This window comes from Gymnoscopelus braueri (genome assembly GCF_963280865.1).
Source record: "Gymnoscopelus braueri genome assembly, chromosome: 19".
NCBI lineage: Eukaryota > Metazoa > Chordata > Actinopteri > Myctophiformes > Myctophidae > Gymnoscopelus > Gymnoscopelus braueri.
This window is the reverse complement of record NC_137621.1, coordinates 15,074,009-15,098,220: the sequence shown is the minus strand read 5'-3', so window position 1 is coordinate 15,098,220 and position 24,212 is coordinate 15,074,009. Positions and strand designations below refer to the sequence as shown.

Here is a 24,212-nt window from a genome sequence, read left to right as displayed (position 1 = left end):
TCATGACATGCACGGTAGTCAAGTACACTTCTGTAGAACTTCCATTATGTCTGAAACAGACGCCTCAAGGCATGTGCCGTCTTGTGAGGACAATGTGAACCATGTAGTCTCAACATTGAAAACAAGGCAATGTTGCCATTAAAAACACAGGCAACCTGACCCGAGCTGCAAAATATGAGAAGTAGGGCATGAGAACGCATGGCTGAGGACTATCTTCAGTCAAGTTATCCTGTCCCTAGCCATGACAACATACCGCGTGAATCAGCATTTGACCCGGAGTTTCCTCTTCTTGCATTTCTTCCACCTAGAAATCAATGAAATAATCAAATGAAGAAATCATTTGTTTTATTCATTTATTCAATTGCTGGCATTTTTTTTACCATTGAGCTAATATAGCCTGCCTGCTTGCTCAGGGGATAAATTTAATCTTGACCTTCAGGTCAAAATTCTTGTCAGATGCTGTGTCTTGGTGAGACATGACCTTTGACACGATCTAAATGTCAGCAGCAGGGATACAAAATACAACCACCCCAATTGTATAAGTTATATTGTATTAACATACTTTACCATACAGAGTGGACAAAATTACATTTTATACATTAAAAAGGTTACTTAGTGCCACTCAAATTCATCAAAAAGAAAAAAAAACTAGCATAGAAAGACAATTTGCCTATTTTATACTTCAGCTATAAAAAAATACCAGATCTACAAGCTCAAGACGCATCACACAATGTTTGTAGATCTTACATTTTTAAAGATCTAAAACATGATAAAAATCGGGAATAGGGATACCATTGTTCAAGTGGTAAAAAAACAAAACAACTGACGTCAATCAGATGAATTCAAGCTCAACTGGGATGCCAGTAAACAACCAGGCTTTTACCCTCATGCATTGATGTGTAAACGAAAGACACATTTTGTTCTTGTTCTTTACTCAGACCATCTGAACAACTCACCTCTGCTGGGAGGCCCTCTGTCTCTCTCAGGATGGGACTTCTCTGAAAACCTTAAAAGCAGAGTTTCAGTTTACACTGGCGGAACGCAAATCTGTGCACAAGCAGGGTGTTTCATAAACAGGAGTGCCGGATGATGGTTTGGTTGTTTTCAGTGAACATGCAAATTCTATGGGCAGAAATTAGCTGGGAACCCATGCAGTGGGTGGACCATTTATCATGTCACTGTTTGCATTAAGACACAATTCACTTAGTACCTCGTCGCACAACAGTATTGCTCGCCGAAAACAGCTGGCCTACAAGCTCACGACGACGTGTTGTGAGCTTGTAGGTCAGCTATTTTCGGCATGCGATACCATCGTGCGACAGAGCATGAATTAGGCGAGTGTATACCCCTCTAGATTGTCCCCTCCCTCCCTCCTGTGGCCAGAGCATCATTACTCGACATTACTTTGACTGCAGGTCAACAATCTGGTACTTGTGCAGAGATAGTGAGTTTGTCTTTTGGATTCCGACTCCACCCTTCACATCCATCACTAGCAAATGAAAGACATTTCCTCTTCTATTCTGTCTCGGGGGGCCTTGTTTAAGCTTTGCCAAAAAAGGCAAAGCATTCCATCCCAGGGTAAAAATAGCCCCTCTTCCCTTGTCTCCTTAAAGCTTAATGTGTTCTCTAAACAGCCACTTGGTCACTCTGGGCACCACAGCTGGGTTCGTTTAAATCTTAAAACACACCCCCCCCTAAAAAAAACATACAAAGTGGTGTTTTTTTACTTTACCTGGTTGATTACATTGTATGAGTGGGATAGCAGGCCTGCCTTCAGGACATACAAAGTGTCTTCCCTGTTTGTCTTCACAAATTGTATTTGTTTATACAGTATTAAAGCCCACTTTCTGTGTGTGTGTGTGTGTGTGTGTGTGTGTGTGTGTGTGTGTGTGTGTGTGTGTGTGTGTGTGTGTGTGTGTGTGTGTGTGTGTGTGTGTGTGTACACACACACATAGGGGGGGAGAGAGAGAGAGAGAGAGAGAGAGAGAGAGAGAGAGCGCTAGCTAGCTTTATTTCAGATAGGTCAGTGTAGAGAGACAGGAAACTAAGGGCAGAGAGAGGCGAGACATGCAAGACAAGATGGGGGTCAGATTCAAACTCAGGTCCTTGTGCTCACTAGGTTCATAGTCTGTGCAGGCACTCCCTCCATGTCAAAATTCACTTTAATTCACCAACTACACCTTTAGAAATTCTGCATATGTGCAAACATACCTTCCCAAAAAAAATTACATTAGAATTTACAACTTACAATTTAGCGGACGCTCTTTATCCAGAGCGAGTTACAGTAAGGTAAACAGATACATCAAATGCGTAGAGACTGCGTAGTGTCTCAGTAATCTAGGATCATAGGTAAACCAAGAACCTAGCATCAGTCTATAAAAAATATATAAACACTACACACATTCCAAAATCATGTTTACTATGCCCACGGCTCAACTTCACTAAAACAGGATTTGGGTGCAAAATCGATGAAACAAAACATTTAATTTCTTTGAAGCATAGAGTCAAAATATCTAATACAATGGATTCTTCCACTAAATAAACATCAACACCACATAGACAGTAAGATTGGCTCCTTTTCTGGAATACTGAAAGACAGCATTCATGGACATGAACTTACCTCAGAAGATAAGGGACAGGTAATGTCAATCCTTATAGGTACATGCTCTAACAGTCTGTGATTAGTTGATGATGTTAGTAACTCAGTGAGCCACATTAAGCAAGCAACAAGATGAGGATTTGTTGGCAATGAGGTTTAATGACAATATGAGGATAATTATAACAAAGCACTAATTATTAGTGACGATTCATTAGAATCATTAAGTCAAAGCCAAATAAAACAACAACAACGAACCACTCAAACATGAACTAGTAAATGGAACATTCAAATATACAAACTGAAATGAACTTTAAGCCACAATCCATACGTTTAATGTCCGTTGTCACTCTCTACCGACCTGGACGGAAGTAATTGAAATGATGTCATAAGTATAATAAAGATGGCGTCTTCAATAACTTTACTGACATTGTCGAACAGTAGATGTCCTACTGTGCCTGACACCAGGGTCTCAAACCAACTGCAGATGTGCTAGTAACAATGTAGTATTAACATACATTTTAATTATTATTTTTTTAATACTTTTACAATATTCATGAAAATAATTCTGGGATTGCAGCTTTAAGTTATAGACAAAAAAAATCAAATAAAAAGCACCATTCAAACATGAACAAGCAAATGGAACATTCAAACATGCACAAACTGAAGTTATTAGGAGAGCATCGGCCCAAAAATAAGCCAAGTGTAGCAGCTCGAGTCAGCGATCTTACATGTTCTCAGTTTTGTCCATGTCCCACGCCCGTCTCCACTGGCCCTTGGCATTCTTGTGGCGTGCCACCCTCTCGCTGTCAATTTGCTCGCGCTCCTTCTTCCATCGCAGATACTCCTCCTGCTCCTCCCTGGTGGTGGGCATGGTGAGGTCTGTGTTTCCCAGCTGCTTCTCCTTCAGTAGACAAGAGGGAGACAAGAGTCCTGGCTGTCTTTTTAGTCCATAAAACCAGCAGCTGGGGCATATTTTGGGCATGTCATTTAATGCAAATACTTTCAGAAATGTATCAAAGCTTTTCAAAAAAAGGCCCAAATTTTACACAGATTTCCAAAGCTTTCAAACCTTTTAAAAAATCAAACAAACTACAGAAATGTTAAAGAAAAAAAGTTTTCACTCATTTTCACAATCTTTTTTGACGAGCTATACAACAAGACCTACAAGCTCACAATGCCATTATTCCATGTGACACCGTCACACGACAAAGTATAAAACCCCAGCATGCCTATTTTGGGGTGAAGGGGTAACATTGGCTAAAATAGTCGATCAGCTACTTTTGGCGAAGAGATTCGGTGTAGACGGGGGAAAAAACGGTCACAGTAAAGTTAAAGAACCATAGGGTGGTCTCACTGGTCTGGCATGTTTGGTTCACAGACTATGACTTATTTTCCAAAAGCATATTGTGGTTTGATCGATTTTTGATGAATCCACTGGATTCAGTTCATTTCAGTACGAATATATTTCAGTGTATGACTATGAATATCAACTTGCAGAGACTTTAAACTTTCTTGAGATAGTTAATGCAATTATTGTCATTGCTTTGTTTTGGGTATATACATATTTTTAACACAACTTTTCTCTTACGCTCTTAGCTTTCATCTACTGTATTGATAGCAAATGGTCCTTTAAAATACATACTGTCTGTCTGTCCAAAATATTTAAGTGCAAAGCAAGAGCTGGTCACAGATTGAGTGCTTTTTGACTGTCCGTATCTGTCTGGCAGTGTGAGTGAGGCATGAGAGCCCTTACTGCTACAGCTTATTTCTTCTGCACAGAGGCTGCATTTTGCATAAACCACCCTGCCACTTGTTGTTTAAATACTGTCATAATAGGAAGCTGTGCTGGATTCATCTCAGTTTTGGCCTGCGCCTCAAGCTAGGCCCAGCTCCAACTGCACCTCAGCCCTGACTCTAAGGCCTGAGTTATTCTCAATTGCGTGTGGGTGTCACACACCGAAAATAGTATACGATCTTGCAGATCGGCTATCTGCAGTGTGCGACACCGGCGCACAACTAAGTATACAACTCATTCTTAACTGTGGTGTATAAACAGCACTTTCCTCCTCAAGCTCCCTCAATCTGAGAGGGAAACGATGAAACACATTTGGGTTTAAAGCTACAATCATTACGTTTCACTCTCCTGACAAATAGTCATTGCAATGATGTTCGAACTACAATAAAGATGGCCCCACATCTAGTGTCCAATCCGGTGCGCCGTCTGCTTCTAATAACTAACTATCAACATTAGGTGTCCGACCCAACACCAGGGTTCAAATTTCTCAATGGAAGTGTAAAGAGACCATTTCCAACCACTGTGGATGTTCTAGTTATATTGTATTAACATACGCTACCATCAAAATGATTAAATGATTAAATGATCAATGATTAAATTGATGTCTTATTCATTACAATGAGGTGGGGGTTGCCAGATTTAGCACATTTAGTGAGAACTAATAAACTAATCAATTCCCATGTAACACTACGGAGAACAGCTAATGTTATTCCTAGCCTATGTAAAGCTGAGTCTTGCTTGTCCTGCTTGTCCTGTGTTGAGGGTGTTTTAAGATAAAGGGGCCTGGAATTCATAGGGATGGAAGTTTTGGAAGGTGAGCTTGCTGCTGAGAGAAGGTCGTTTCTGCTCTTCCTGAATAAAGAAGTTTTAACCTTGTGTAGAATATAATTTCTTCAGAATCGACGTATCAACGAAGTATAAAGTGGCAAATGAGTGATTCAGAATCAGTAGCACTAAGCACTTGCACCTAAACAGGATTTACCTGTGTGTCATTTACGTAGATGTTTACAGCATCGCTCTCGTACGCTAATGGTAGACCAAAGAAAAACATTCTGAGATTAACCATGGGTGGTCTTGACAAAAAAAAAAAGAAGAAACATGGCAGATCATCTCTAAATGAATTAATTAGAGTAACAGTAGTGTGGGCGTGCGATAAGAGGAACCGCAGGGTGTCAAATGAGACTAGATACTGATTCATAAAGGAACAACAAACGAGACAGCATGAGTCCTCACATACAGTGATCGACTAATAGAACTGCTGCATTTCTGCACGCGTGCACACACACACACACACACAGTACCTAAATATATAAATACATGCCATTAGCACATCGCTCACTGGCACATGACACTTTGCATATTGGACGCACAACATATACACTCATAAATGTACATACTTTACACATACAGTATGCACATGTAAATAGATATAGTACACACACACTATTTTGAGTACCTCAAACGTGGTATGACTAATGTGCATACTCCCTTACTACTACTTACGATTGCTGCCTGCTATTCTTGATTATTGTTATTGCTGCAGCAATGTTGCACCAAATAATTTGACTCTAGTGTACAAGTATATTAGCCTGGTAAAGCCCCTCCCTCCGGAAAATCTCATTTCCATTTGATTTCAGGAAGGAGTCTGGCATGAGGGCTTGTTTGGCTTTTTGTCGTCGTCCACCAAGTGGACGAGCCTATCGGCGTCCTTAGCCTGGTAAAGCTCCTCCTCGCTCATCGTTCTTTGATTGACAGCGAAAGTTGGCCAATCAGGTGGCAAGTTCGAGTGAACCCGAATGGATCCGAGTGCAGCCGACCAAAATGGAACGGCAGCCATTGTTTTCTGTGAGTTGTTTTTACTTTCGGTTTTAAAACTTTAAAACGCTCTCAAACTTATTTTTTGAGGCACGGAATTTACTTTTAAGATATCGTTTGGATAGAATTTAGTTGTTTAACTTCATATATGTGGTCAATTATTAATCATGACAGAGCCTATTTAAAAATACAAATTCAGAGAACCGGCAGGGGCGGGCAGTGACACGCATGTATCTGAATAAGGCAACCCATTTTGGGCATGGCCGTCTCAAAAGTCCCGTTGCGTCACATTAGTCTGGAGGTGGTAAAAATGCACTGCTGATTGGCTGAAGGGGATCAACTGCTGATTGGCCGAAGGGGTTGTCAGTCAAAGATATTACTCCCGCCCAACTCCAGCCCACAGTCAAAAACACACAGGTTCTCATGCCAGAGTCCTTCCTGAAATCAAATGGAAATGAGATTTTCCGGAGGGAGGGGCTTTACCAGGCTACAAGTATATAAGATGTAATAATAAAAAATCTTGAATCTTGACTAGTCACCATTCACAATTTTCATTAAACATAACTCATTACTTAGTATTATTTGGGGCATAGGGCTTAAGTGGTTAAGTGGATAATTGCAATCATCTGGGGGTTGACTACAGACATCAGTGACACTCAGAAGATCACGTGACAGCGTCACATCCTCTGGAAAGATTCTCCATGGAAATGGAAGTTCAGTGTACAGTCAATGGAATTACTGTGTGCCTGTCCTTATATCCTCTTCATAACATCCGCTGAGTGGCTGGAATGATGAGGTTAAACAAGTTGTGAGAGATGCTCTCTAAAACATCAAAGGGTAAAACAGAGTGCTGTGTGTTGTGGTTACAACATGCTCTGGAGTGAGAACGCACAGACCACCAAGCTCCCAGCGACGAACGCCACCTTAAAAGGCCAGTGAATGATGAGATAAAATGCATGTCATGCCTCGGTAGTGTCTGCCGGGAGGAAACCACTAAAGCTCTTTTTTTTATCGTTGCACAAGGGTGTTGTGTCGAAAATACATCATCTACAAGCTCACAATGCTACAATTTGCTACTTTTGCTATTCTTGATTTTCTTTTTTTTAAGATTTTGAAATAGCTTAGAATTTTTGGGAAATCTTAGAATTTTTGAGAAAATCTTGAAAAAGTTTTTTTTAATGACATGACCAAAACAGGGATGCCAGGGTTAATGTGGTAAAAAGGACAGTGAACTATGAGATAAAATGTGTGTCATCATGTCTCGGTAGCCTGTACTGGGAGTAGGTTGGTGTCTGGAGATAAATGGAACAAAAGGCAGTGATGCTACTAAGCATATTATCCTCACTTGCGCGGCAGCTGAACGCAAAGCAACACCAAAAAAAAAGCACAACAAAACAAGGCTCTAATGAAATTGGGTTTATTCAGACAGAGTCGGTTAGAATACAGGAGAGACAGGAGAGGCAGAAAAAAAGAGACCGCAGTCCTCCGAGCTGTGAGAAACTCGGCTATGATAGATGTTTTCCTCCGAGGTGTCTACCAATCAGAGGCTGGTAAACATGTTGCCTTCCTGCAGGCGGTATTGGAGAACATGGCGTCCCCTTGTGCTCACCTCCTTCCCCTCTGGTCCTGGAGGACATGCGTCCACTGGGGGACGCAACGTCTCACATGTTCCAACAGGCCGCTTCCAACACCTCGCTAATTAGTTCTTTTCAATTTCTCGCCTCCATGGGGTCTCCTTCGGAGGGCAGCAGGGGTAAAGACGGGTAAGGGTGCCTGACGCCGGGCCACGCAGTGGGCTCATTGGTTTTCTGGGGCAGCGGGTGCCTTGGTTACCCTCCAAGTAAGTCTTAAAGGTAACATCTTCTTCCAGGAGTCTGAGCCTGTCCGTCGTGGAAGGATATTCCCTCTTTTGTGAACGACCAAGAGACTTTCAAGGTTTCTTTTCCTTTCAAGGTCTTTTTTTATTTTCCCAAGGGGTATCATTTTGTTTCCTTGTTAAATGTATTGTAGGCCTCTATATTCCTTTGAGACTGTAACAGCGGACGTCTTAGACGTCCAGTGGCACAGGGCTTATGATACAACGGACGTCTTAGACGTCGAGTGGCACTGAATGAGTTAAGGGATATACAAATAAAGTTGAACAAAAACACCCTAAAATAGATTATCATTTTTTGGGGATTGATTGATTGATGGATTGAATACGTTAGTCTATTATTCTATTAGTCAGAAATGTTAACAGAACGTAGTACAGAAAGACATTAAGGCTAAAAGGATAACACAAAAAAGTCCTGTGGTCCTATTATGTTACTTTCTATAATTGTACAGCTTATTTTATGTATATATTTATTTTCAATTACAGTTAAATCCTGGAGCTGCTCGATATCATTGAATAATGGAAGAACCATGACAGAACCTACTTCTGCTGGTACAGTATGGCCCTGCCACAAGACGTCAACATTTGTTAACCAAAGCGGTTAACAAAACACAGAGCTCTCCCTTACACAACACTTTAAGATCTAAGGCTGTGTTGTGTAACCATCAGCAGTCAGACCCGGCAAGGTAACGCGGTGAAGGCAATGAGCGGCAAATCACATGTCCTGTTTGTTCCCCTGCCTCCCCCCGGTCGGCGTGTTTATCGTACGTCTCGTCAGTCGGAGCGCACTGATACGCTCTCTCTTCTGCTGGAAGTAATAACACGCGTGCTCAGGGGAGGTGGGGAGGTGGGGAGGCAGATGGGGACAGCTCAGCAGGACATGCACGGAACTGTGCTGTGAAAGTCTACATGCGTGTGTTGATGGGGGGGGGGGGGGGGGCACATCCTGGCATGGTACACACACACAGCAAATTCCTCAGTGTTAATCCATTCAATCCGATAGATTTTAGCTAAAGCCATTATTTTATACTTTGGCTATTCAAAAATAGGAGATCTACAAGCTCATAGATCTCATAGATTAATGAATGAAGAAATCTAAAATGACAGAGATGCGTTCCAGAACTGAACGGGTTAATGTAACTCACAGGCCCATTTGGTTGAAAACTGACACTGAGGATTTTACTGTCTATATACACGGATCTGTGTGTGTGTGTGTGTGTGTGTGTGTGTGTGTGTGTGTGTGTGTGTGTGTGTGTGTGTGTGTGTGTGTGTGTGTGTGTGTGTGTGTGTGTGTGTGTGTGTTGTGTGTCTGCCTTGAAATACCTGGCAATGCTCTGAAAGCCTGTGACTCTCCTCTGGGACTCTCTGGACTTGTCTCACTTCATCCTAGATGCAAGAGAGGTCAAGTGAGTGAACGCATTAAAGTAAATAGGGAAGACAGTGTTGACAAACGGTCACGATGTACGTCTTCAAGACAGACACAACAACCGTTTATTAACCAATTAAAAACGGGGACACTACTAATGAAGGGTCCCACCGCTGAGCAGTGGTGGAAAAAGTACTCAAATGTTTGACCTAAGTAAAAGTATCAACACTGCAATGCAGAAATACTCCGCTATACGTAAGTAAAAGTCTGGTATAAAAAAATTACTTGAGTAAAAGTATTGGCATCAAAATGTACTTAAAGTACCGAGAGTAAAAGTACTCATTATGCAGAATGTCCTTTTTTCACAAGTGTTCAAAATGTATTAAAATCTTTTAGAAAATAGCAGATCTACAAGCTCACAGCTTGCTTGCTCACAGCTCGCAGCTTGTAGATCGGCTATTTTCAAATAGCCGAAGTATATAGGGATAAAGTGGTTATGCATGTTTTGTAATAATAATGAAAATCTACAAAGTAACCAGTACCTAAAGTTTTCAAATAATTGTAGTAGAGTAAAATTATAATATTTGCCTCTGAGATGTAGTGGAGTAGAAGTAAAAGTACTGAACATTGGAAATACTCCAGCAAAGTAAAAAATACCTCAAAATTGTGCCTAAGTTCAGTACTAGAGTAAATGTACTTAGTTACTTTACACCACTGCCACTGAGAGTGCTGCTGCCTGCCATCCAACAACAGCAACAAACAAAAAGGAGGACACCAACTCATCCTGGTATTGGGAGTGCCACACTGCCCTCCAGTGGACTGAGGGGGCTATGATCAATCTCTGGCATTGTGCTTTGACTTGTAAACAAAAATGCACTTTTGCAATGACATCATTATGTTGTCAACTTATCTCTTTGAATTTTTTTGGGGTGGATTCTAACTCCAAACTCTGCAGCTCAGTGTAACCGCGTGCTTTTGATTTCTGTGTGTGTCTCTCTCCGCGGCAAAGTTAAGAGTGGATGATTCATGTTGCCATTAGCAGGAGCACTCTACTGGACAGCGGGGGAGACTAGTACGAGTGATTTAGTACGCCTACAAACGCACACTCGCACACACACACACACACGCACACAAAACACCATTCTGACTCACTCTCACACACAGCAAAATCCACAATGTTGATTTAACCCAGAGAGAAGTACAAATGTAACCGCAAGGGGATTTCACCCTCTCTTTCTCTCTTACACACTCCCTTCTCCCCTCCATCCTGGCACCTGGCCAAGCCTGTTCTTTTGACAGCATAATGAGCCCACTCCAAGAGAAAAGGCAGTCGAATGTTAATTAGATCAAATGGCTCCATTCAGGGGCGGTGGGAATGGTGAAACAATGCGCTTGTCGGAGGAGAGACGGCTCCTCGAGGCTCCTGGGTGGAGACGCGGGGACTGGAAACAGACGTTCGACAGCCAGGACTCGCTCTCCGTCTCTTCAAGCCTGATATTTTTTGTTTCCCCTTTGTCTCACCCTACCCCTCCTTTTCTCCTCTCCTCTGCCCTGCTCTCTCCCTCTCCAGAGTGAAGTGAGGTGACGGTCTCATGAGCCGTGGGACGGTCCAAGCTCCTCATCGCAAACACCCCCACCCTCGAGAAACCACTTAGACAGTCATTATCAATGTCCTACCCTGTCAAGCAATAACACTCACAACAGTGTATACTAAAGTCTCCACATGTACACACACATCTACGCACAACAAACACAAAGACATGCACACGCACAGGGCAGGCACCTTGGTATTACTACAGTTGTGAGGTCATTCTTTCCCCCATTTTAACCCTAACCCTAAAGCCTGAGCCCTCACAACGTATTGTGAGCTTGTAGATCTGCTATTTTTGGTCCGTGACACCCGGTGCGCAACTACATACTGTACTTAGGGTGACCAGACGTCCCGGTTTGGCCGGTATTGTCCCGACAAATATCTCTAAAACACTAATATGTCCCGGTTTTCAACATTCACTACAAAATTGTCCCGGTTTTACCCAGAATTACAATAATAATACTAGTTGTTTTCAGTGGTTGCATAGATGCTCATCATGTTCTTTTCATGTAAACATGCTCACCCGACCTAACCAATCAGTAAACATGAACAAATGCATTGCTTGCGTGTCTGAATTCAATGCTGAGGCTGATGTTTGTCAATCAGTCGTCCTTTGCCTGTATGCAAAACCCATGATGTTACCTACTGTATGTGCGCGTGCATGAATAGGCGCGTGAGAGCACAACGAACGTGCACATTGATTTGATGGGCTGAATATTATGGTCACCCTATACCAGTGGTTCTCAAACTTTTTCGCGTCAAGGACCCCAAAATTGACACATACTAGCGACTCAACCATTTCAATTTCAAGGACCCCCAAGTTTGATATGCATTGGACCCCCATTTGGACCCCCATTTGAAAATTTGAAACCATTTTGATCTCAGAGACCCCCAATCTACAACTGTAGCATCATCATCAGTGTTAATTTAACTCTGAGCGTGTACAAGTGGAACCAAATTTGGTTCCTAACAATTAATTTCACTGGGGACCCCCTGGAACCCCCTCAAGGCCCCTGGGGCTCCCTGGACCCCACTTTGAGAACCACTGCCCTATACATACTGTACATGTAGAGCAGTCAATCTAACCCTAACCCCTAAACCTAATGCCTAACCCGAACCCTAAACCTGAATCTTTTCCTAACTGTAAAGGTCCTTACACACCGGGGCGAATTCTTCATGCGAATAAATAAGGTTTTTTTAAAAACCTTATAAAGTCAATGCAAGCGTCCACATCAGTTTCGCGAAGCGAAAAAGCGTCTTTTAATTATTCGGAACGAGTCCGAATTTTGCGTATATTCGCCGGTGTGTAAGGACCTTAAGCCTCAAGCTTCAGTTATACTTAGTTGCGTGCCGGTGTCGTGCTCAGTAAATAGCAGATCAACAAGCTCGCAACTCGTCACGAATGTGACGCGTTGTGAGCTTGTACGCCTGCTATTTACGGCATGCAAACCAGCGTGCCAACTAAGTATAAATCAGGCTTAACGCCCCAGATCTTTTTAAACCATAAGAACAACCATGGTCTCTTGTGAATGACCAGGAAAATGGTCCTCACAATGTCTTATTCTCAAATTCTACAATACTTATCTGGCCATAAAAAGTATAGTAACACACACACACACACACACACACACACACACACACAGACCTTCGAAATTATAATGACCGCACAGCAGCATGGAAAATATAACAGCAGAGCATGATTCATTCTAAATCTATTCCGTGCAAAGACCCAGCTGACAGCGTATGCTTTGCCAAAGAGAGATCTGTGACACCTCTGTCCCCCCCACCCCCCCCTCCGCAGCCCTATCCGTCTGCGTACAGCTCTGATGATACGCCAGGTCGACTGGCGTCGGGGGTTATGTAAACCAGTGGTTCTCGAAAGGAGAACCTTTGAGGGGGTTCCAGTGGGAGCGTCCAGCTGGAGGATTGATAGCTCGGATCCAAATTTCAGGTCTGTAACTCAGAGAGTGTAAAAACAGATCCAAATGGACTCGGAGAGTGTACAAGTGGACACTCTCAGAGTTATGAGGGTCTGTGTGGCCTAAAAGCATACCAAACTGATGGTCCTTAAAGTTAAAAAAAAAAACCTTTATCCATATTTTATACTTTGCCTATTAAAAAAAAAGATCTACAAGCTCATAGCGTGGCACCGAGTGCCTCGCTATGAGCTTGTAGATCTGCTATTTTTTTTTTTATCTTGAAAATATGTGCAAATCTTTGAATATATATTTTTTTAAAGCGAACATTTGTGACTCAAGTCTTTGCTTCTGGTGGGGTCCCTGGAACAAAATATTTTGAGATGGGGGGTCCGCGGCCAAACACATATAATGTTGCGGGTCCTTGACATGAAAAAGTTTGAGAACCACTGATGTAAACGGCGGCCACGTGGGAACGAAAGCCTTCGCCCCGGCGTGCTTGGCAGTTGAGGGTTCCGCTGGCCAGCGGCTGTCGTCGCAGCAGCGCTGGCTGAGGTCCAAATGCTGATGCAGTGCAGGGGGGGGGGGGGGGACTGTCTGTCTGACCCAGTGAAACACAGACAAGGGAACGGCATGTTCTGCCCTGGAGATTTATCACGTTAACGTGGATGAGCTAGCGAGCGGCGCGCGCCGCACACACAACCGTCGGCTGAAATAGACCATTGGTTCTCAAAGTGGGGTCCGGGGACCCCCCAGGGGGTCCTCGGGTAGGGTACCAGGGGGTCCCCAGCGAAAATGTAGCGTCACCATTTTAACCACTTGAACCATTTATACTTTGGCTATTCAAAAATAGCAGATATACAAGCTCATAGCGCTATGAGCTTGTATATCTGCTATTTTGGAAAAATCAAAAATATCATTTTGGGGGTCTTTGACATGAAAAAGTTTGAGAATCACTGATATAGACGCGAAAGCAAGCGCATAAACACGCACACTGACTGACACACGCCGAGGCCAAGCCGCTATGTCATGCAAGACAGTACCATCAATCCAACAACACCCCCCCCCCCCCCCCGCGTCCAGAGACCAAACCGGCCTGCTGCCATAGGCTTAATGGGGTCTGTGTTTACAGTGGGTGAGGCTCGTCAGCTGGTTGGTTCGGTGTGTGTGTGTGTGTGTGTGTGTGTGTGTGTGTGTGTGTGTGTGTGTGTGTGTGTGTGTGTGTGTGTGTGTGTGTGTGTGTGTGTGTGTGACTCTCTGCCAGGCAACATGCAGAGCCTGAGCAGCTGTTCAAGAGCCTTTGCACTCCCCGGGAGGGGGGGGGGGGCTAACTATGTGATGTGGCATTTGACAGAGCAGCCGGGGGTAATAATGCATGTGCAGCAGGGTGTGTGTTACCTCTGCATGTATGTGTGGGTCAACCACTTAAGCCTGATGTACTTCGTCGTATGAACAATGGCCAAAATAGTAATAGCTTTTTCTTCTTTTTTTTTTTCTTTTTTTACAGTTTCTGTCAATATAATGACATGGCCAAATTAGCGATGCCAGTGGTTAGAAGTAAGATCTGCCCTGTGTTTGTGTTGCTAAAATAACAATAACCCCCTTATTGAGGACCCCCTTGAAAACGAGATGATGCCTCGAAAGATAGTGAACTTTACAGCATGTTCCACAAAATCAAAGGCCTGGGACCTCTCAGGTTAGCCATTAATCACTTAGAAAATACAACAAAGGCAATTAGGAGCGAATCAAGGAATATACTGTGTAAACAACCGTAGAAGTGGAGTGGCATTACACCAAAGACGTCATCCAAGTCTGACATGATAAATGTGGCTATTACTGAGCTCCATAAAAGCTTGGTGAAATGCCCCACCCGGGCCACCCCACCCCAGTCTCTTAAAGGGGAACAGTCACGTAGTCAAAAAGACGTCACAAAACGGTTTCTTATCGGTCTCCAAAAAATACTGTATAATATATGGTCACAATTTGCCATATTCCTATCGGTAGTGCTACACTTGCAAGAAAGAAATTCACATGGCATTGCTGTCGCCCTGTCTATTTGGCCACTTGTCAACTAGGTCAGTGGTTCTCAACATTCGGCCCAGGGATCCCCAGGGGTCCTTGAGGGGATTCCAAGGGGTACTCAGCTGAATGATTAATAGTTAATATTCACTATGATTGCATGTACAAGTAAATACAACTAGAGAATGTACAATAATGTCTATTTTGATTCCATTTGATTTGTACCTGCCAACATTGGGTTTTTACAGTATGGGAGATTTTTTGGAATGTCAGTTGACATATTTGACCCTTCATAGCCTGCCCTATAACAATTTGAAAGTCATACATTTTTTGAAAGTAATATCACTGGTGTCTGGTGCAATAAAATAGCACAATGCTTGTAGACGTAGACCATAGTGGCAAACATTTATATTTGTTTCATAGATCCCATCCAGTAGTGTGTGTGGGTGTGTGTGTGTGTGTGTGTGTGTGTGTGTGTGTGTGTGTGTGTGTGTGTGTGTGTGTGTGTGTGTGTGTGTGTGTGTGTGTGTGTGCACGCGCGCGCATGCATCCATGTGCTTGCGTATGCATGCCAGACTAAACCTATAATTATACTGCAGCCAGGGCTGCTATAGTAGTCTTGCAAGACAAAAGAGAACAGTGAGTGCTACAGTCCATATTAATTCTATTTTCAGTGACAATTTGGGCATTTTGGTTAATACCACCCCACCAATCACCACGCCTGATATTAGAATATGTCCTACAGATCTTGCAGAAGGCATGGTTTTTGTCAATGTGACTTGGCAAAAAAGGAATGTCTCTATTTTATAGAACAACTATACCTACAGTACTGTCTTGTTTCAACACTGAACAATCCTGAGTTAATTTAATTCTGATAGTGTACAATACATTTTACTGTGATGGAGTGTCACCCTTCTCTGACTTCCTGGCCAGCACTAATAAGCTGACACTGATTGACGGGTGACAGCGAACACACACGTTTATTCAAAGCAGTTTTTTCCTCGAAGCAAGCAACTTTGGGGTTGCCAGGTTTCATTGAAAGAAATTGAGCAGTATGTGAATTATGTTAAAAAATCTAATCTGACAACTTCCCTTATGCGTCAAGCAAACAAACAGGCCAATTGTTCTGTTATTGTTTTAATTAAAGACAGGGGATATACGAAAGTTTCCTGGGAGAGTCAAAATATCGGGAGCATGTTCTCAAATACAGTACAAACTCGGAGTTGGCAGGCATTTTTTTAATGACCCCAAGACTCTAGCGCCACCCTGTGGCCAAAAAAGTCAACTTCGCACACTAGATAACGGGTGATTATGGTGACTGAAAATAAACTGTTGCCATTAGTGTATACAGTATATGACTTGTAGTCAATTGACTAAACATACAAAAACACAGGTATGGCCCTTTTAAATTAATATACATACACATAAGTGTGAAATCGATATTGTGATTGTCATGGACCAAATATTAACTTAAACTTACGAATACTTTGTTTTTAAGTCAATTTGGAGGAGAGTTAATATTGCAATTTAGATTGTTCAATTAATGTTCAACTCTAGCCTCTATGGTATACATAGCACCCCCCCCCCCCCCCACACCCAAAGTTTAATCATGAAGCCATTTTGCACTGTGTGGCTGTACCTCACAGGCCCTGTGCAGACAGACACCCAGTTTATTAACCCTCGACTCAGAGCCTCATGTGCTATAATACTGGACCACAGCCTGGCAGGGCTGAGTGTGAGACTGGCTCTACCCCGCCTCCCCCCCCCCCCCACCACCACCATGAGTCAATCAAAGCTCCAGTGCCTGTGTCCCACCCCTCCTGTCCAGAGCCCATTGTGTTCCGTCAGGCAGGGCGGTGGGCTGGGCCGACATGTCTGACATCTATGTAAAACACAGCGTCGCACTGTGAGACCACAGACAAAAGGGGGAAAAAGAGAGGCTGGTGACAGGAGTGAGTGTCCCGGCTTTCGTGCATGGCTTACTGCTAACCGGGGCTCTAGTTGCGGAAGTCTGCAGGATCTCCAAAGTATTGAAAAAAAATCATGTTTGTACGTCTTGAAATGTTTGTCTTGACTACAGATAACCAGTTCCGTTTTAAAAAGAAACACGGCACAGACTTGTGCATTTTTGATCTCATGAGCATTGGGCAGGGCTACTTCAGGTGAACCAGGAAGGTGTCCTACCCGAACACCAGGGTCTAAATGTCTCAGTGGAGCAGTCGGTAGACCACCTCCAACCACTTCAGATGTGCTAGTTATATTGTATTAACATACTCTACCATACAGTTTAAAGGGCAAGGTTTGGGTTGTGTAGTTACCTTGCCATGATGTAACTCCAAGGTGGACAATAAATCAAAAATAATTGCTCCATTGATTAGAAATTGATAATTCAAAATATGCTCCTCGTTGACTTCATTGACCTCTGAGACAGCTCTCAAAGTCACTGTTTAATCACGTAAACGGACACAAACAAAGCTGATTCAGACAATATAGAACATCTCCAAACCTAGTACTGTTTATGTTCTTTATAAAAATGTCAACTTCCTGCTGACATTTGAAGACCCGGATCCGTGGATCCAGTCCGGTTTCCTTCTTAATAAAAATAGCTAAATCAATACAAAGTTCACATTTTTATATATATAAAAAAAAACAGTACTGGGTTTTGTGATGTTCTATGTTGTCTGAATCAACTTTGTTTACTCTACCAAAGTGGTCTTGCCCTTTAAGTTCTAAGCTTTAAAAGCTGGGTGTCAGGTCGTGCCGGTAGTTGACTGGACAGTGCGCCTCTCTACACCATGTTACCCCCCCCCCCAGGTTTGATTCCGGCCAGACCTTTGCAGAACGTCTTTCCCCCTCTGTCTTAAGGTGACTCTCCATCAAACAGACTCGTTCAGACTATTTCAGACTACTTCAGACTGCAACAGACTGGTATTTGGTTGGCAAAAGTTGGCAGCCGACTTACCCATTGATATGCTAATGCATTTTAACTTCCAGCCCAATCTGGGAACCACTGAATGTCCCTTATGAACTGCCGTTCATGCAGAACGACGTGAAGCTTGTCCTCGGTGTTGCCAGATTCTGTGAGAGAAACAAGCAACCAGCTCCATGTCGTTCTGCATGAACGGCAGCTCATAAGGGACATTTAGTGCAACTTTGGAGGTGCTAAAATAGGCGATTTTCATTTATACACATTACTCCATTATGCCAGGGGAAGGGGTCTCCACAATGGATAACAGGGGCTTCTCTGGAAAAATTCAATGGCCCTTTGTATGTTGGTGAGTGATTAGAGACACATCGAAGCAAACATCTAAAACAGGGGTGCCCACACTTTTTTAACTTGAGTTCTACTATTGAAATTGCCAGCTCAAGGTGATCTACCACTCGCGCGTGCATGAGTGGTAGGCATGGTGGTAGGCATGGTGGGCGAAATTTGCGTGGTTTTGGGTGGATTTTTTTTTCTTTTTTCAGTTTTTTGGTTGGTTTTTGTTAGTTTCTTTTCCGTTTTTTGGTTACTTTATTTCGGTTTTAGGGTTAGGGTCAGGATTAGGTTATATAATTATTATTTTTGCCTGATTTTACCGATTTATTATAACAAAAAATTTAATTCATTCATTTTATTTACCAACCAACAAATAATTATTATCCCATTAATGAAAATACTTAAACATTTACCTATGGGGGCTAAATAACAACATGAAAGGCGGTTACACACCGGCGAATATGCGAATATAGGCCTACGCAAAATTCGGACTCGTTCCGAATAATTAAAAGAAGCTTTTTTCGCTCCGCGAAACTGGTTTGGAAGCTTGCATTGACTTTATAAGGTTTTTAAAAAAAACGTATTATTCGCATGAAAAAAATCGCCCCGGTGTGTAAGGACCTTAAGGCATTAGGACTGTTTCAATATTTTTCCTGGCACCCCCCCCCATTTACTGCCGCGCCACCATTTTCTGCCACAGCGCCACCTAGAGCCTGAAAAAAAAAAAAAAAAAAAATTTTTTTTTTCAGGGGCATTGCAGGTGGTCTACCTGCGCAGCCTCTGCGGTCTACTGGTCGATCGCGATCGACGTAATGGGCACCCCTGATCTAAAATGACTGGAATTCTCCTTTAAGTACAATTTTGAGGTACTTTTACTTTACTGGAGTATTTCCAATTGTCTATACTTTTACTCCACAACAATTATTTGAAATGTTTAGTTACTAGTTACTTTGCAGATATAAATCATTATAAAACATACATTAACCACTTTAGCCCTATTTTATACCTATAAGCTATTTGAAAATAGCAGATCTACAAGCTCACAACGTGTTGCGATGCACGCGTTCTGAGCTTGTAGATCTGCTATTTTCAAACATTTTAGTACTTTTACTTTTGGTACTTTAAGTACATTTTTATACCAATGCTTTAGTACTTTTTTCTCAAGTAAATGTTGAATTCCGGACTTTTACTTGTAACAGACTCAGAGTACATCTATTGCATTGATACTTTTACTCAAGTAAAACATTTGAGTACTTTTTCCACCACTGCTGACGTGTACACAACATTTTTGAAAACGGTTATTCGAATAATCAAAAATAAATACATTAATTAATTTATTGAAATTAACACCCAGAAAATAGCCAAAATATATTAAGAGTATATGAAAGCCAATTAAAATGTTTATACTAATGGAATCTTACACACCTGCTCCCAATAAATTACATCACCACAGCGCAAAAGTAGGTCAAATCAATCAATCTCTCTCTCTGGGAGCGACAACGAGAAACAGTGAATGTAGGTTTTCACAGACATGGTCGCTTGTTTCTCTCACATAATCTGGCAACACCGACAGCCCTCGCTGGTGTTGTTGTCACTTCTTCTCTGCTACATAGCAACTCCCAGTCGGGCCCCAGTCGGCCAAAGAACTGAACATGTTCGGTCGGCTCTGGGTCGGCCGAAAAGGTCCCGAGGGACCACCCGACGGACCCCTAACCGACTGGACGACTATATCGAACGCTTCCCGACGCCAAGTTGGCTCAAAGTCGGTCTGGTGGAAAGTTAGCTTTACATGCCGTAGATAAAGTGGTGGTTCTAACCTGTGCTGCTGCCAGTTCTCTCTTGGCCGGTGGGCGTTGCGGGAGGCCGTCCTCTTCCAGGGGGCTCTTTGCATCCGGCGGACCAGGCCTCCTCTCCGGTTGCTCACTCACCACCCTCTTACCCTGGGGACACAATTATGCACATTGTGATCAACATTTCAGAGAGAAATGTATGTGTACTGGCCAGGGAGGAATGCAAAAACACCATAATGAAAGGTAGCATACAAAGCTACAGAGTAAAATCCTAAGTGTTAATTTAACTCTGAGAGTGCACGAATGGAACCAAATGTAATATGTATTGTGTTATGTGTCCATTTACACTTTACAAATAGGTAAGGTTACTTTTGGTTACATTGTAGGATCTCAGAGTTAAATTAACACCCATGATTGTTTATTCACCGTCTATTTTCTACTATGTAAAATTGTCTTTTCCCATAGCAATGGTGAGAGTACAAATGTAAGCTTTATGGAGGAAAAGGGAATTGTAACTTTGATGCAATTAATGAAACATGTATAAAACAAAACATTGTGTTCAATTGTGTTTGGTCCGAGTTTGTAATTTTTTTTTTTTTTACTTGTGTGTAATAATTGACATTACTTGCAAAGGTGTATCCAGGTGGGCATTGTCTATCTCCTTATCATCTCTGCCTATATTCTCTGCCCACTCTTGACACCTGTCCGATTACACCTGCAGCAGCAGTATCAAGGTAGCAGGATATTCTGCCCACTTTTGGCGTCTCCACAGTGGGTGCGTGTTTCAACGCTTTAATCATTCAACCAAAACTTGTTGCCTGTTGGGCTTGTAGTCTGCTCGTCTCTTTCTGGGACCTCGAGAATATTTCAGTCACCCGGAATGTCTCTCCAGAGACGCCATTTGCTTGAGCAATGGACCCTTCGCTAAGCCCCACCCACTCCACTCTGTGACTGGTGGTGCAAAGTTAGTCACACCCAGGCCTGGCAGCGCCTGGCAAACTTTGCTTCTCACCCATTGACTTTCATGTTAAATGATGGCTTTTCACCTTAAAAATAATCGATCATTTCAGGAGCAAGAGCTTCAAAATCTCTTCTAAATCTAGTCAACAAGGCCTGCAGTAGGCTATGCACTGGACAAATGTGCATGACATTATTTCAATAAACTAAAAACATGGGAAATGTTAGAGGGAGTAATAGCCAAGGATACACGACGGTCGACTGTCACGACCGTCATGGATGAACTTCAACCTGGTGTTTGCACTTTCTCCATTTATGGCCCGTACATCTACATAAACGTTCATATTTCAAATATAAAGTGCTTATCCCATGGCCACGGATGTTACATTTATGTACGGGCTCTCAGAAGTACCCGTATCATCCGTATTGTTCAATAAAAAGCATTTTAATCTGATCGGTGGCCATTTTCTCCATGCTTTCTCCACTAAGCGACCCTATCGGTTTGTAGGTGTATTGCACTCTGATACATTATGAGAAAATGGCCACTGATCGGATTTAAATGCTTTTTATTGAACAATACAGAATATACGGGTACTTTTGAGAGTCCCGTGCATAATTTCAACATCCGTGGCCATGGGGTAAGCACTTTATATTTGAAATCTGAACGTTTATATAGATGTACGGACCGTAAATGGAGAAAGTGCAAACACCAGGTTAAAGTTGATCCATGACAGTAACAGGAGTTTTCATGTACCGCAGAGTAAGACTGCCAGGACAGGAGCAGTTAATAAATAGACGAACAAATGAATTAATATACTTTAACGTGCGGAATCCGAAACAGGCAGCGCTGTGATTCTGAGTCGTATCGTGTAACTTTCCTGAAGAAGCTGTGTATGTGTTCAACAACACAGCCATTCAGCCTTGTAGTTTAAGTGCAGATTTCAGCTTGGGAAAAGCAGCCTCAAACGGGTTTGGGTACGTGGTTCATAGTCACCATTGCGTTATCGTGGTGTTCCTATTCTTGCCATTATGTTGCAAATGATTGTGTGTGTGTGCGGGCGAAATAACATTGTACACAGTTGTACCTCACATTTTAATCTATTGGATGAGTCCTGTAGTAAATGTTTCATTGTGAAAAAAATATTTATTGTATTATTTGTACTTGACCCATTTTTCTCCCTTCCTCATTTAACCCATTAAAACCGGGAAAGCATCCGAGTATTTTTTTTAATTTTATACGGTGGCTATTCAAAATGATATTAGAACCATTTCCTAGGGTGCAATTCCCTACAAGCTCACAACAACACAATGTGTTGTGAACTTGTAGAGCTGCTATTTTTGCAGAATGTTTGCCCCCAGAATAGGGACACTGGGGTACAAGTGGTTAAATTAATTCAGCAGTCTTCGTCGCTGCCTGAGAAGAATTCTGACCCGTGACTCTTCTGACCATGATGTATGGCAGGCTCTGTTTCTTAATTCTGTTCAATTCACCTCATTTAGATGTTGGCTGCAGCCCAGTTCACCTTAGCAGCACTCTGAGGAGTGTTGAGTGAGCTGACAGTTACTATTATCTTAACGCTTGAGTGGCAAATGCTAACAAGTACATTTTCACATAATGATGCTTCAATGCATAAATGTTAGGTATTATCCTTTATTAACTGCCAATGGTAAACTTAATATGGTGGAAGGGATTAAGGTAGTTTTGCTCCGTTTTAGCTGCTCAGGCATAAACAAAATCAGCGCTTCACAAATACATTGCATGTCTCACTATTAGAGTAGTGCAGAAAGAAAAATGTGCCTTCTGCTGAAAGATCTGATGCAGACTCCAACAGACTTTAGAGGCAAAGTTCAAGCTGTAATCCGTAACTTTTATGCCCTACTTGGGATTCAAATCTAGTCTCCCAGAGGACAAATACAATTTCTACCGCTCTGTGCCAATAGGCAATGTCGGGTTGGCCAGGGGCGATATAGCACTTATCAACTTCAGGCATCACTACTTGTCCGCAGTCTAGATTTCTCTACGGAAGACAACGGAAACCACCAGCAACCACTGCAGATGTGCTAGTTATATCGTATTAACTCATTCAGTGCCACATGACGTCTAAGACGTCATGGCATTGAGCGCCCTGAGCGCCACATGACGTCATGAAAAAAATAAGAATATATATATATATATATTTTTTATTTATTTTTTTCAGAACCAGAGATATGATGATTTGAAGATTTGCTGCTCCATTCACTTCTTGTTTAACTTCTTACTGAAAAAGGCTGTATCTCGGCTCCTAAGCACTTTTTTTTTTACAATGCATCTTGGCTGTGGCACTCAGAACCAAACTGCCATAAATAAGCATGGCACTGAAAGAGTTAACATACCCTAGCATACAGATTGGTTAAACTTGAACACTAGCGTGATGCTTCCCTATGCTGGGGTAAATATTCAGCGAAAATAGTGAAGCCACAAGCTCACAACATGATGCTTTGAGCTTGTAGATCTATTTTCGGTGAGATTGGTGTGAGGGGAAAAAGGAGAGGGCCTAGTATAGACCTCTGCGGGACTCCGGTCAACTAAGTATATATGGTTTAAGTAGTTAAAGCAGCTTTACAATAATTAATGGACAATGTTTCTTCCAAGGCATTGTGAAGGACAAACCAAACAGGAATTGTTTGATCGAGTAAAAGACATTTTTACTGTGAGAATAAAATTCGGTAATCAATATTTCCATATTATGGAGATACTGATTCCTGAAACAAAAATGATAACTTCTGTTAAATAGTTTTTACTTGTTTGAGTATTATATATATATCACAATCCTTCATCTATATTCATATTATATATCACAATCCTTCATCTGTATTAAAATGCATATTATGATAAAATATTATTTACCATGACAGGTATAGTACAACATTTTGTACCAAAATAAAGAGGGAAGAATGAATTGTTTCCTTTGTCACTTAACCACCAGGACTCTATTAGGTCCACGTCTTTTTTCCCTCAACATCAAATCTCTTCGCCGGATATATCCGATCTACAAGCTCACAATAGACACATTGTGAGTCTACTATTTTTGCCAAATGTTCGCCTCAGAATAGGGGCGCTTGGGTTCATGTGGTTAAACCACAGTCAAATTCTGTGTTACTTTAACCATTTGTAACTACAAGTGAACAAATGTAACCAAATGGATACTTACGAGTCTATTTGCCCTTATGAGTCTATTTGGTTATATTTGTA

At 42.1% G+C, this 24,212-nt stretch overlaps 1 protein-coding gene across 4 annotated transcripts in view; it reads right to left on the bottom strand.

Moving 5' to 3' along the window:
* ccdc9b (coiled-coil domain containing 9B) overlaps positions 1–24,212 on the bottom strand; it is a 40,072-nt gene that overhangs the window by 7,527 nt on the left and 8,333 nt on the right. For 2 of the 4 annotated variants that reach the window (XR_013932096.1, XM_080413784.1), the window contains exons 5-9: positions 20,051–20,173; positions 9,406–9,468; positions 3,328–3,500; positions 957–1,006; positions 254–304 (exon numbers count right to left, since the gene is read on the bottom strand). Coding sequence is in view for 1 of the 4 variants with exons in the window: in XM_080413784.1 (XP_080269910.1) it covers positions 254–304; positions 957–1,006; positions 3,328–3,500; positions 9,406–9,468; positions 20,051–20,173 (460 nt within the window). In the remaining 3 variants the exon portion in view is untranslated. Of the gene's footprint in view, positions 1–253; positions 305–956; positions 1,007–3,327; positions 3,501–9,405; positions 9,469–10,600; positions 10,972–20,050; positions 20,174–24,212 lie in introns of those variants that run through there. The other 2 variants (XR_013932098.1, XR_013932097.1) reach the window with 2 other exon arrangements.